Below are 14,842 nucleotides of genomic sequence, written 5' to 3' on the forward strand. Positions count from 1 at the left end.
ATACTACCAATAGAATTATATAAATAAGAAGGTAAAATCAGAGAAAGAAAACTGTAAAACATAATTACCAACTGCTCTGATTTGAATTTAAATGGGTTTTCGAATTCAATTGCTTACAGAATTTGTTTGATTTGCCAGCATCGTGCTTCACAGCACAAAATGTGCTTTTAATTCTTTAAAGTAAAAAGTATGAGCAGAAATGTTTGCTATTTTCCAACTGAGAGTAAGAAATTTAATGTACTTTAAGGCCAAAAATCAAAAATTCTCAATAAAATACCTTAGTACATACTTAATATCTTAATAACACATACAACATAGGAGCATGCATGAATTTGATATAACTATATTCAAAAACAACTCCAGACTTCTTGCTTAAGATGACGATATAAAACCATTCCTTGGAATTTCATTAAATTTATAAATAAACTTGAGAAGACATGTTTCTTGACATAAATTAGTAAGGCAAAGTGGAAGACCAACCAACATAGGGCAAAAATAGACATTTTCAAAAGAACAGAGGGCATTCTAATTAAATACAATTCATTAACTATCTCAACATTAGTGTTGAAATTAACAGCTGTTTATTTTAAAAGATAGTTTTCCAGTTACTTTGAATGAATTATGCAAGATCTTATATAAAGCAATAACTGTTTAGTCATTAAAAAGTTGATGAAGAGGGGTCCCTGGGTGGCTCAGTTGGTTGAGGTTGAGTGTCCAACTCTTGATTTCAGCTCAGGTCATGATCCAAGGGTCGTGGGATTGAGCCTGGTGTTGGGCTCCACACTGAGCATGGAGCCTGATTAAGATTCTCTCTCTCCCTCAGTCCCTCTCCCCCACTTGTGTGCACTCTCTCTCTCTCTCTCTCTCTCAATAAATAAATAAAAATAAAATAAATAAAAATAAATAAATAAAAGATAAGTAAATAAAAATAAAAAATTCTCTTTAGGGATGCCTGGGTGACTCAGTGTCTGACTTTTGCTCAGGTCATCCATCATCTCATGGTTCGTGAGTTCCAACCCCACATTGGGCTCGCTACTATCAGTGCAGAGCCAGCCTCGGATTGTCTGGCCCCCTCTCTCTCTGCCCCTACCTCTCTCATGCTCATGCTCTCTCAAAAATGAATAAACATTTATTTAATTTTCTAAAGTATAATTTATTGTCAAATTGGCTAACATACAGTGTGGAATAAACACTTATTTTTAAAAAATCTTTAAAAAAATGTTGGTGAAGAATGCAATATTTTTAAAGATGGTAACAAGCCACTTCACCTTTTTCTAAGACATTCATAAATGTTCCATTATAGTACTAATAAGTAACAAATAAAAGGTTCAATGGAAGACGGCATTCTTAAATGTAGTACTCTTCCTTAACTGTATTTTCTGACATTACAGAAAATACCCCTATAGATCTATATCCAAAGAAGCTATTAATTACAACTAATAAATTTGTATTTAGCATTTATGGATCATCAACTTCAAACCAATTCCTACCCATCCCTCAATATTCACTTCCCTTATAAAACCTTCCTTGTTAAAAAAAAAAAAAAAAAAGCATATACATCACTCCAAAACAGACTTTATCACGCTCAACTGTGACCAACAATTTACGGATCTCTCCTCCAATGAAACTACTCATCTCATTTCTTGAGCCCTAACCCAACTCCCCGGAAAGTGCCTAACACGGCAGGTTTTCAATATATATTGAATACTACCTTTTAGATGAGATAAAAGGATAAAGCATAAATTTGCCTACTGTCCTTCACTACATTCAATTCCTATGTGCCAAGCACTAAACTTTAGCATAAAAAAGAAAATTATTCACTTTAAGATCAAAAGACAATACACTGTATCTCAGAGAAAGTAGTCTGTTTCTATAAGACAATACTCTCAATTTAATGCAATTTAAGTCTGCGTTACAAATACTTTCTTTTAAACAAACTAAGAACGACAACTTTGGTAAGTACACTAATAAAACGTCATCAAAACAAATTTAAAATAAAAATTTTAGCTTAACTCTAAATTTTAAGCCACACACAAAAGCCAAGAAAATTTAAGGTGCACTCCTAATGGTAACTGTTGGAAAGATGCACTTACTGTAAATATTTTAATGTACTGAATAATTAACCATACTAGAATCAAAGAACTTCGCTGTCACTAATAACAGACGAGCTAGCTCTCTCTGGGACTCACTCTTATCTACAAAAGATATGAGTTGGCAAATGATCTCCAAGTTCTTAAAAGATCTTATTGTTGATGATTGCAGTTATTTTAATTAAAAACACGATGGATTACTGGCATTCACACACCTACCATTTCTAAAGCATCGTCAAAGCCTGTGAAGTGTAGTTACTGCTGATAGGAACAATTATCCCTTCTTCATAAGGATTAAATGAGCTAACATTTATAGGAGACCTGAAAGTAAATCAGAGCTCCAAGCTCTGATGTAAAGGAGTATACCTAGCCCACTGCCCAGCATTCTTCCCTCAGTTAGTGGTTTGCAGGAATTTCTCTCAGGAAACTTGTGAATACCAAGAGTTTTACAATATTATTTTGTTTTGTTATTTTAAGTTTATCTCAGATACTTGGCCAATTCTACCTACTAAAGGATTCCTTTTCTTGATGATCTGAAATGTTCTTTTTCAGTGACTATCAAGAGAAAGAACTATGATGACCTTCAATACTTCTAATATGATTGAGAAGCTCTCTATCAAAATCAAAAGTACTCAATGAATAACGGAATCAAGTTAGAAAACAGTTGTTTAAAGTTTATTTATTTACTTAATTTATTTACAGAGAGAGAGAGAGAGAGACCGACCGGGGGGGGGGGAGGGCGGAGAGAGAGAGAGAGAGAGAGAGAGAGAGAGAGAGAGAGAGAATCCCAAGCAGGCTCCATGCTGCCAGTTCAGAGCCCAATGAAGGACTCGATCTCACAAGCCATTAGATCACGACCTGAGCTGAAATCAAGAGTCAGATACTTAACCAACTGAGACACTGAGGTGCCCCAAAAATAGTGTTAGTCTTAACCAACTAATGTTTCAGTTAGTTATGATTTAACATTACAATGAATGTTACCAAAGCTTTCTTATCTGTCCCTCCTGATTAGAAAACAGACTTAGTTTACAATTAATTCTAATTCTAGTTAGCATCTGACCCACCCAACCAACAAAGCTGTCTGGTAATAAATGATAAAGTGAAGCTTCACTGTCCTAATATTAATTAACCTAATACAGGGAAGGGAAAAGACAATAAGCAAGAATTTAAAGTTAAGAAAATTCTACTAATGAATGTAACTATTAATAATGTAAAACTTTTCAGGAAAAAAAGTCATGGCTTCTCTTTTGAGCAAGACTATATTCAGAAACAAAAGACATAAACATTCATATTTGAATACATATGCCCATAAATCACAAAGAATTGGAAACATTTTTAATCAATCATTTATACTGATCATAAAAATGACTAAAATCTTCTGAAATGATAAAAATACTTAACAAACATAATGAACTTAATGAAGTCATGATGGAGCAGAATCCTCCAATATGACTTTTTCTTTTAGGAAAAAAAAAAGCAGGAAAGTGTGGCATTGCTTTGCTAGGTAAATCATTGTATTTGGGCAAACAGTGGCAATCAAATGGTGAAAGATAACAAAAATCAGCTAAGCACTGTGTAAAGGGCAGACACAGATAACTACATAAAAAAAATAAGCAATCAGATTAGTATTTCAAAAGGCGTCTACTACTTATCAAAAAAAGTATCATGTTTATTTAAAAAAAAAAAAAAACCCATAGCCTACCATAGCCTTATAGTGCCTTATCTGTGACATCATAGGATGGCAATCCATACTCATATATTTATAATACAGAGAAGAACAGCTTGTTTAAGTTCTTTCTTCATAATTAACTTCTGGAGGAGAAAGGTCTCCCTTTCTCTCTCTAGTGTCCCTTATTATTTTCCATCTCATCTCTTCTTCACAATCCAAACCTCTCTACTTCCAAGAATGTATTGCAAAGACTCATCAATATCATCCAGAGCTTCAACTTTTTTCCCTAAAAGACCTTTATGATAAGTAAACAGTTATGGTCAGCTGGAAGTAAGTAACATGGCAAGGTGACGTTTAAAAAAATTTACTGGTAGTAATAACCTTTATCATGTGCGTTGACCATATGGTAGGGAATGCAAGGTACCCTATGATACTATGTTATTTGCAACTCAGGGAGAAAACTAAGTTCTAGCTATAAGCAACAGGTAGTCCAAGTGAAAGAATATGAGCAAGCCAATCCTTAGAAGCCCTCAGGAAAAGAAATGGGCTGAGACAGGCTTTTAGCACACTAGATACTTAACAATGACAAGAAATTCCAATTCATCTCCAGTTCTCTAATTGCTCCTCACCTCATCAATGTTACTACAAGTCTATACTAGAGACGCAATGGAAATTAACACTGTACAGAAGGAGTGCCTTAACTGGATGCAATTAAGGTGAAGAGAATATGAAGGACTGAATTCTTATTTTGAGTGAATGCAGCAATGTCAGACCTGTTTGGCACTTGAATTAGGCTAATCATTAGTGCTATGAATGACAGTAATGATTGATTTCTTTAATAGTATATGAGATGTAATAGAAGTTATTAACTAGATTGGGAAAGACTTTCTAGAAATATAACACCCTAATGTTGTTTCTATAGGAAAATGTTCTGGAAATGACTCCTCTCATAAGTTGAAACCTATCAAATGTAAACAGTAAGACTGGCACAACAATACAATGGCCAAACTGCCTGCGTTCAAGTCAAATTCCACCACCAATAACTGTTTCATTTTGGAAGAGTTACTCTAATCTTGCTGTGTCTCCATTTTTACATCTGTGGAATAGAGGTAAAAAAAAAAAAAAAAGCAGGTAAAAAAGTGGAGGTGGAAAAAAAAAATCCAAGATTAAATACTTCATGAAGATTTAAATGAGTTAATGTAAGTAGGGTACATAAATACTTTTACTTAAATAAAATGAGGAAAAGTAAAATTCAATTTCTTACCCACCTAACATACTTCTACTTACCCTTAAAAGACCTAGTCCAATCAATCCTCTGTGAAACTCTTCTTGAAAGACAAATTGAATATTCCCTCCGCTGTCACTTCAATATACATTCAACTAAATGTGCATCAGTGAATATCAGTGATATTCAGTTTCACAAATTCAGAATCACAAAAACTTGAGTCAAACCCCAGAGGTCATCTAGTTCTAGTTCAAGCATACTTTCCATGCCATATATTTATTGTACTTTCCCCAAAATCATCCTTATGAGCATGTATGAGCAGATTGGCTTTTCATACTACCTAAAGATTTTTTTAAAATAAATACAACCTTATAATCAGATATTAAGACCCTGAGTCTCAACATCAAAGAATCAAAAGCTGAAATGATACCAGGTTTTTCTAAATCTTTTGATTATGGGCAAATCACAAAGATATTTTAGTCTACTTTAACAATGGAATAACTAAGTCTGTTTTATGTAACTGAAAGATATGAATGTAAAATCAGTATATTGTGAGTTAATGAGTTATATTCTCTCAAAAAATATACTAAAAGACTAAAAATATGTGGCACAAACCAATCTATTAAATAAAACATCACTTACTATTATAGAGGTTTCTTTAAGGAAAAAAACACAAAATATACTTAAGGGGCGCCTGGGTGGTTCCGTAGTTTGGATGTCTGAACCTTGGTTTTGGCTCTGGTCATGATCTCCTGGTTTGTGAGTTCACGCCCCACGTTGGGCTCCATGCTGCTGGTGTGGAGCCCTGCTTAGGAATTTCTCTCCCTCTTTCTCCCTCTCTCTCTGCCCCTTCCCTCATTCTCTTTCTCTTTCAAAATAAATAAAGAAACTTGAAAAAAATAAAAAACTAAAAAAAAAAAATACTTAAATTATTTACCTGTTCACTGTTTGGAAAAATGATAATGTTTAACTTTATTGAAAGAATTATATAGCTACAGACAATATGAGCTTTGTGCATGACATTATAGTAATTGTTTAGGGTATAGCTCCCAAATATGTACTCACAGATAACAGGCATGTATGTTGAAGATATATACATATGTATATTAAATCATACTTGTTCCACTGTCACCTCATTTAGGTTTTCTCTGAATAACTTAACTAATAAAACAACCACCCTAATCATTTTCTATCCTTCACCCTGTTTTTATCTTTCTTAGTTGCATTTATCACAACCAACACATATTATGTCTCATTTCATTATCATCAGAATCTCCCAGTAAAACATAAGCTCCACAAAGGCAGTATTATCCCTGTTTAATAAAGTTATATCCCTATGGCCAAGAATACAGATATACCTGACATACAGATGGTGCTTAATAAATAGTGAATAATCGATTAAACAGTACTTGTGAGAAGAGACCATGATTTTTAAATGTTTGGGGAAGGAAAAGGTATAATTATTTCAATCAAAACCAAGCGAATGTTCTACCAGACCTTCAAAGATTTTTTTTTGTAGGTGGTAGATAAAGAGTAAAGAGACACTTTATAGACAAGTTTCTTCAAAGTTTCTTTGGGGCAAGTTGTGTTCGCTCAACTTAGTAACATGGGCAAAACCACAGTACAACATTAAGAAAATAAGTTCTCTCTTAGAAACGAACACTTTCAATTATCTTCTGATTTTCTAAAATCAACCAAATTTGCTTTACGCTTTTACTCCAGAGCAAACAAAAGAACTAAATTTAAAAAGTGGACCAAAACCAGAGTATAAGCTAGTCTTAAGAATCAATCTTAAATAAACCAAATGCTACCCACGAGAACAGTCTCTACTATTATTTAAACTAAGCCTCTTTAGGAAAGTAGTGAAGGAGAGAAGTCACAGGAAAAATCAGAGATGTGGGAAGAAACCCAAATCTCTGCCACTATATGGCTAACTGATAAAACCTGAGAATTCATCCGTGAAGCTACACATGTCCATTCACCAAGAAAGACCACATTCTGGGTCATAAAACACACCTTAAACTTAAAAAAAACAGAAATCATACAATGCCTGCCCTCAGACTGCAATGGAATTAAACTAGAAATCAGTAAACAGAAAGAAAAGTGGAAAATCCCAGAATATGTCAAGACTAAACAATACATTTTTAAATAACACATGGGTCAAAAAGGAAAAACCAAGACAAACTCAAGATATTTTTAATTAAATTAAAACATAACTTATCAAAATTATGGTATGTAGCAAAAGCAGTGCTTAAACAGAAATCTATAGCATTGAATGTAAATACTAGAAAAGATCTAAAATCAAACACCTAAAATTCCACCTTAGGAAACTAAAAAAAGAGCAGATTAAGTCCAAACTAAGCAGAAGGAAAATATATAATAATAATTAGAGCAGAAATCAGTAAAACTGGAAAGAAGAAATCAATAGAGAAAAATCAATGAAACCAAAAACTGGTTCTCTGAAAAGATCAATAAAATCAATAAGCCTAGTCAGGCTAAGAAAAAGGAGGACACAAATTACTAATACCAGAAACAAAACAGGTGACATCACTACAGACTCCACGGACATTAAAATAATAAAGAAGCACTACGAACAACTCCATGCCCACAGATTTTATAACCTAGATGAAATGGACTGATTCCTTGAAAGATACAATTTGCCAAAACCGACATAAGAAATGGACAATCTGAACAGGCCTGTATCTATTAAAGAAACTGAATCAACAATTAATAACCTTCCTTAACAGAAAGCACTCAGCCCAGAAAACTACAGATCATCTTTATCTCTTATAAATATAAATGCAAAAATCCTAAACTTTTGGCAAATCAAACCCAGCAACATATGAAAAGAATTATATATCCCAGCCAAACGGAATTTATTCCAGGGATGCAAGGCTAGTGCAATATTCAAAAATCAATTAAAAGAATCCACCATATCAATAAACTGCAGATGTTTGATCATCATCCAGCACAAATCTCTCCAATACCTCCACTAAAGTCTGCATTAGAGTTCTCTCAAAGTATGGTTTAAGGACTGCCAATTTCAGATTTAACTGTAAAACTCTTAATTAAAAGTAAGATTCTGAAACTCTACCTCCCATTAATGGGGCCCAGATAAGCATTTTTATCAAACATCACAGGTGAATTCTACACAAACTCAAATTTAAGAACTAGTGTCCTCAGTTAAGTCACCTACTACATGACACCTACTGTTAGAATTTCTTTCTTCTATTCTTTGAGCACGTTATACATACCTCTTATAACATTTACCATTCTCTTCTCAATACCCCTTTCGGCCCCCTAATCTTTCTCATTAACTCTAAATGAGTAAGGCAGAAGTTGACAGCCCTTTTTTTGCCAACAGACAACATAGCTCAATCCCAGCAATAAAAATTACCACAGAATGCTACATAAATAAAACAAGCCATGAGATACCTCCAATTCCAGGAACTAGCTCTATTCTACATACTTTGTCCTGCAAATAAGCTTAAATGGTAAAAAGATCTATTTGATTACAGCTGATTTGTAATTTTCAAAAAGAAAAGTATAAGAAAAGAAATAGTTTCATCATTCCTTTAGTAAATTGTCTATAGACTAACAATTTTTACAACATGGAAGAAAAACTTAAGAGTGAATACTAAGTATTTTTAGTCTGGACCATAATCCTACTCTCATCTGCTCACAATAGAAGAACCTTATTACATGCACAGGCATTTACTGAGTTTGGGTCTACTTAATGTACAGGGAATAAAAGAACAGAGTGAATTTTTATCAATTAAAACAAGTAAAATCAAGGTGTCCCAACGCTTTGCTTTCCATTCTGTAATAGTATTTAGGACAATAGTGAAATACCTGGCCAAACATATGTACAAAGATTCCAAGTATTACCTACATGATGTATAAAAAAAACACAAGGAGAATGAAAAAAAACAAAAAATCAAACTTGAAAAATCAAAAGGGTAAGGAAAAAAGTGGGTAAGGAAAAAAGTGGAAGTCAGACTAAATTTTTTTTTTTTTTGCATTTATTTATTTTTGAGAGACAGAGACAGCATGAGCAGGGGAGGGGATGAGAGAGAAGGAGACACAGAATCTGAAGCAGGCTCCAGGCTCCGAGCTGTCAGCACAGAGCCCAACGCGAGGCTCGAACCCACTCGAACTCACGAACCATGAGATCATGATCTGAGCTGAAGTGGGACGCTCAACCGACCGAGCCACTCAGGAGCCCCAAGACTAAAATTTTTTGAATGAGAAACATGTACCTCTTCTGAAAAAAGTCCTGAAAGTTAAAGAATCAGAAATGTGAGAATTAGAAAGTATTTTAATCTTGGGGTGCCTGGGTGGCTCAGTCAGTTAAGAACTCTTGGTTTAGGCTGAGGTCAAGATATCACAGTTCGTGAGTTTGAGCCACACATCAGGCTCTGCAAAGGTGCAGATTCTTGGGATTCTCTCTCTCTCCACCCCTCCTTAGCTTGCTCGTTCTCTCTCTCTCTCTCTCTCAAAATAAGTAAACTTAAAAAAAAAAAAGATGTTTTAATCTCCATCAAGCCCCACTTCTCTTATCTAGGAGGAAACTGGAACCCTTACCTAACTTGACTCCTTTTTCCAAATTCATGGAACTAATAATGGGCAGAATCTGGGTCTTCTGAGTTCAAGTACAGCCTGTTTTGCATAGCATTAGGCCCAAGCTGTGAAAAAGTTCTCAATTTAACCAAGCTGTATTCAAAATAAATTCAACCCCTCACTTCATTTAATGTCTAAACCTTTTCTTTTGAAGGATTCCATATATTGCCTAAACTTGCATATACAGACGTTATCAACTTCATGACTGGGAACACTTAAGTGGAGTTAAGTAAGTTAACACAAAAATATAAGCAATACCAGAATGGAGAGTCAATTAGTTGGCCCCTGGTGACCTTCTCCAGGTGACATTCTCTTAAGTGACATTTTGAGAAACAGCATGAGTTTACCTCAACCTAAAATAAAACTATATTTTTTGAGATGGCAGGAGGAGTTCTCCTTCTAGTATTACAGAATACTGGGCGTAAGTTCACATTCAGCTTCTTTGTGACTATTGTAAATTTAAGGATTTTTATTGTATTTTCACCCTCTGCTTTTCAGACCAATAAGCAAAAACTGAGCTTAAATTTAGAAGTGGAGATTTTTTACTGAGTTTTTAAGTCAGTAGTAGTCTGACTATGCCAAACTAGTGTTATCTTAGGGAAACCAGTGCTTATTTCCAGACCTCAGACTCTTCCTTATGTCAAATTAGGGAGAGAGTGGAGTGGAGGTGGTTAGGCTAATTATTGTCTTTGGCTCCTTCTCATTCTACTATACCCTATCTTTGTCTTAATTTCACTGATATAAAAGAGAAGAAAAGAAAAAAAACTCTTAATGAACAAAAACTGTATTATTCACTGAAGTTAAAAACACACAGAGTACCAAAAAGAATCATATGTTACATTAGCTGGTAGAGTACACCAGAAACCACATTACTTTCAAGTTCTTTTCTTTCACATTCACTGAAGTTTCTAAGTCATTTGAAAGTCCAACATCGTACACAACAGCTGAACAAGGTCGACATTTGGTCCTGGATAAACACGGTACACTGAAACTAAATGCCAAGACACACTCCCTTCCAGATGAGAATTTGAAATCTTTTATATAGTCAAATAATTGACAATGCTGAACTTTACCAGATCCCTGTGATCTTGGAAAAGAGCAAAGGTTCAGAAATACCCCCTACACCCTTTTGTGTTTTGTAAAGGGCTTACTGCAATGAACCACTGATACCCACATGACTTAGGTAAGGCTCACAGATGCCCCACGTATTTACCTAACAAGCTCAGAGACAGAGCCCACAAATTCCCATTCTTTGTTTCACAAGTGATTGGCTGAACTGCATGTGCCCACACATCAACTGAAACAAAACATTTGTTACTGAAATTCTGGTTAAGATCCTCTTTCCCCCGGTTCAGTCTGAAGCAGCATACAACTCCTTTTTAACAGCTCTTCCTCAGAACAGACTGGCCTGAGAGTAAAACATTCTGATTAACTGTTCAATGTACTATGCTTTCATCTCACCTCCCCACATATGGTTCTTCCTACCATTATTTTACTCCTCCCTATAAAAGAAAAACCTTTTTGCTTAACCTTTGAGACTCTTGCCAATCTTATGGTTAGAACATTCTCCCTATGCAATAGTCCCATTCCCCAGACCTTTGCAATATTCCTTTCGAATAAAATCCCTCCTTACCGAGTCTGAATTTTTTATGACACCCTTCCCAATTTCAAATAGGCTGAGTCTGAAAGATAAGCTGACTTTGCCTTTTATCTTAGGTGACAAGTGTTGATCCTCTACAAGAAAGGGTTCCTTTGTGTCAACTTGGAAAAGCTAAAGGAATTTCTAAGATCTTAAGTTCTTGGCCACTGCCAAGCAGCAGAGGAGGAGGGAGGGGCGGAAAAGATCAACCCGGCAAGGTCAGCTCTAGGGACCACCTGGCGCCACACGCCATACAAAGTGAATGGACCACGAACATTCTGGCTACCTACTAGGTACTCTTGGACAAACCTCGCCTTTGGGCAGGGCGGATGCTCCTCCTCAGGGGCCCAGGAGCTTCAGCACTCCGGGACAGGTGCGGGGTCCTGCCCCCACGAATCATCCCACTACTCTCGCCTGCTCCATCCTCAGCCGGGAACCCGACTGGCTACCTTCACAGGACTGACCTCATGGCCCCTTCCTTCCCACTGTTGTTACTCCAGTCTTCAAACCAGGACTCACCATGGCGCCAAGGACAGGTCGTAGACCGGACGCCCTGGAATCCCCGGGACCGTCCTGGACCTTCCCTCCCCACCCTGCAGACGGGAGCCTCTTAAACAACGCGAAGGAGAGAGTTTTCCGGCTCTGGCGGAAGTTCTGCCCGCGCGGGACAGGAAGTCCCTCCCTTCCTTGAACGCCTGCGACCCCACGCCACGCAGAGGTGAGCATACGCAGGACGTCCTCTAATGCCACTTCCGTGGGTGCTAGGTTAGAGGCTGGGGGCGGTGCTGACCTTGAGAGTGCGCGGGGGGGAGGCGCAGGCGCAGCACAGGTAGGTGGGCGGGCGGGGGGTGTTGCTGCGATCGTGAGCTTCGGAGGTACGTTGGGTGGTTTGGGCCGGAGCGCATCCTCGCCCGGGGAGGCGATGGAGGCGCAGGTTGATGAACGGGGTGGGGACTGACCCCAGAGGATTTAGTGAGGGAGAAAAATCACAGGCCGTGGTCGTGCTGAGACAACAGTAATTGCCTGAACTCAGCCACGCGCTTTCTTTTACCTTCTCCTTTTCCAGGCTGCCCCTTCCTGGAGACTTTCCGGATCTCCACAGACCTGTTTGTCCCTCCGTCATCTCTTCTACCTGCTTTAGTGCGTCCAGCAGCGCTCCTCTTCCTCGGGGCAGTGGAATTTGATCCTCAGATGTTTCTTCACTATTCATATATACCAGTTGAAGCCAGAGGAACATCTACAAGAGCAGAGAAACCAGGAGGAGAATTCTGCCTATTTAATACATTCCAATGTGGACGGTCTCCTTTTATTTTAAAAAATATAGATCATCAGCTGGGGGAAAAGTGAAACTCCCGTGTACCTCTTAATTTGTGTTTTTTTCCAAAATCTGTACCCAGCAACTCTGTGCCTTTTTTATTTGGCTGTAAGCCACGGTACTGGAGGCAGGCTTGAAGTGGATATACAGAGCACCTTTAAGCCAGAAATTAATCTCACAACTTGGGATCCTTGTTTAAGACGTGACTGTATCTACAATTTCACTTACAGGATCTCTTTTTGCCAGTATCTAGTTTTGTTGTAAAGCTGGTCTTGGGAGGTAAACTAGGAAGCGTAACAAGAAATTTAAGAAGGTTGGGCAGGCAGGAGTGGCTATACATGTACCTGGAGAGCATGATACCCAAGCTATAAATGGTCGAAAGACCATGGGAACCACTTCTGAGCCACCCAAAAGAAGCCTGCTTTATATGAAAAAGGGGCCTAGAGACAGAGTGTATGAGTTGTTTTTACTTTAAATTTTCTTTTTTTGGTGGGGGGGGGAAGGGGGATGAATAATGTGATAAAGATACGGGAATTTTAAGTACCAACATTGGAAGTAGCTGGAGGTGGGGTGGGGCTGAGAAATAGTTTGTGAAACAGACCGGCTGCTAACGGATCCAGAACTTCCCTGAGGGTTCCACCTCTGCTCTATAGGGACAAGGTTGTAAATAGACAAGCCCCAGGGCATCTGCAGATGATAAGTGTGGTAGAGAAGGATTGGAGTCGTTCTGCTTGTGTATCTGTGGGAAGCAGCTGCTATCCTTGAGGAAGAAAAGGTGGAGAAGGAAACTGGCTATCAGTCTGTCAGTAACAACACATCCTGTGAAGTCTTACTCTTTCATTTCTGACACTTTGGTTCTTACATCCGTCCTAAACCTGGCAGCCTCATTGAGGTTCACAGAGCATCTCCTCCTATGTGACAGTAAGACTGGAATTATTATCAGGATGGAATCTATTCCTGCCAGAGTAAAACCACGAGAGGAAATCACAGTCAGTATTCGTTATCTGCTTATCATTTTTAATAGATCATGGAGTTCTATGTTCCTTATTTGGTATTTGACAATTTGATAAATAACCCTTGATTAATATCCTTTAATATTCTAATTTCTTTTACAGTGTGAAAAATCTGTTATACGTAATGTTTTCTAAAGATTAAAATGCATACCATATATGTTTAAAGGCAGCATCTCCCTGTCTTTTTTATCCCACAAATAATTACAGTGTTTTGTATTGGTTACATGTGTTGAAGTAGAGGGATTTACCTATTTCCATTCTTTAAAATAGATGAGAGTCTTTGACAGATAAAAAGGAAGGGGAAAATTTTGAAAGGAAATAAAAGACGTGGATAAGGGAGATTAGGAAGAAATTCAGTACTCTTGGCAAGGGAATTAGTCTAATCTTTGATCCAAGTCTTGGTTGCTTATTGTTAAGGCTTATTTGTTTGTTTGTTTTATTAAAAGTTGCAATGTCCTGAGTGAGAACTGTTCTCAAATAACTTAAGAACAGCAGAAAAGTTACTTCCTCCTTCAACACCCACAATGACCTGGAACATTTTCAACCATTAAGACCTATCACTGTTTCAAAGACCAGCTCCATATTGTTCACAAAATGTTTTCCTGATTAGCTCCTCTTCTGAGAAATTAAAATTGCTTTTTCTTTGCTTTAATAAATAGGATTATTATGTCCTTTCTTACAAGGTGCCTTTGTAATTTCCCCCCAAATTACTATAGTATATTGTCTTCCTAATTAGACATAAATACCTAGAAAGCTGAGACCTTTTTGTGTTGATCACCTCCTTCCCCTTAAGAAATACCATTTAAATGAATGTTGTGGACAAAAATCACTTTAGTTACATTACTCTTAAAATGCTTTATGAACAAAAGTATTCGTGGTAGCAATACTTATAATGGTAAAAAATTAGAAACAGTAGTTAGCAATTAGAGATGAGTCAAATGCTATCATGTATACTTAGTGAAATATAGCTATTTTTTAAAAGTAGATTAGTCTTTCTAATGTTTATTTAATCTTTTTTTTTTTTTTTTTTTTTTTTTTAGAGAAAGAGAGAGAGCAAGTGTGAGTGGGGGAGGGGCAGAGCCAGACACAGAATCTGAAGCAGGCGCCAGGCACTGAGCTGTCAGCATAGAGCCCAACGCAGGGCTCTACCTCACAAACTGGGAGATCATGATGTGAGCCAAAGTCGGAGGCTTAACCAACTGAGCCACCCAGGGTCCCCTAGACTAGTCTTTCTAATGGGAAGTGTTTCTTTCCCAAGTTAAAAGCAGGCT

At 37.1% G+C, this 14,842-nt stretch overlaps 1 protein-coding gene and 1 long non-coding RNA gene across 7 annotated transcripts in view; one reads left to right on the forward strand and one right to left on the reverse strand.

Moving 5' to 3' along the window:
• The window catches only part of TMEM161B (transmembrane protein 161B), a 72,133-nt gene extending 60,200 nt beyond the window's left edge, over window positions 1-11,933 (reverse strand). Inside the window, exon 1 of one of the 4 annotated variants that reach the window (XM_042942976.1) lies at window positions 11,763-11,930. In XM_042942976.1, the coding sequence (XP_042798910.1) occupies window positions 11,763-11,765 (3 nt within the window). In that variant the 5' untranslated portion in view covers window positions 11,766-11,930. Of the gene's footprint in view, window positions 1-11,707 lie in introns of all 4 variants that reach the window. The other 3 variants (XM_042942984.1, XM_042942967.1, XM_042942962.1) reach the window with 3 other exon arrangements.
• A 48-nt stretch (window positions 11,934-11,981) lies between these two features.
• The window catches only part of LOC122222468, a 33,750-nt gene continuing 30,889 nt past the window's right edge, over window positions 11,982-14,842 (forward strand). For all 3 annotated transcript variants that reach the window (XR_006203776.1, XR_006203772.1, XR_006203773.1), the window contains exons 1-2: window positions 11,982-12,072; window positions 12,310-13,547. This is a non-coding gene — a long non-coding RNA (uncharacterized LOC122222468). The remainder of the gene's footprint in view (window positions 12,073-12,309; window positions 13,548-14,842) is intronic.

The sequence above is a fragment of the Panthera leo genome, chromosome A1, assembly GCF_018350215.1.
Source record: "Panthera leo isolate Ple1 chromosome A1, P.leo_Ple1_pat1.1, whole genome shotgun sequence".
NCBI classification, from domain to species: domain Eukaryota; kingdom Metazoa; phylum Chordata; class Mammalia; order Carnivora; family Felidae; genus Panthera; species Panthera leo.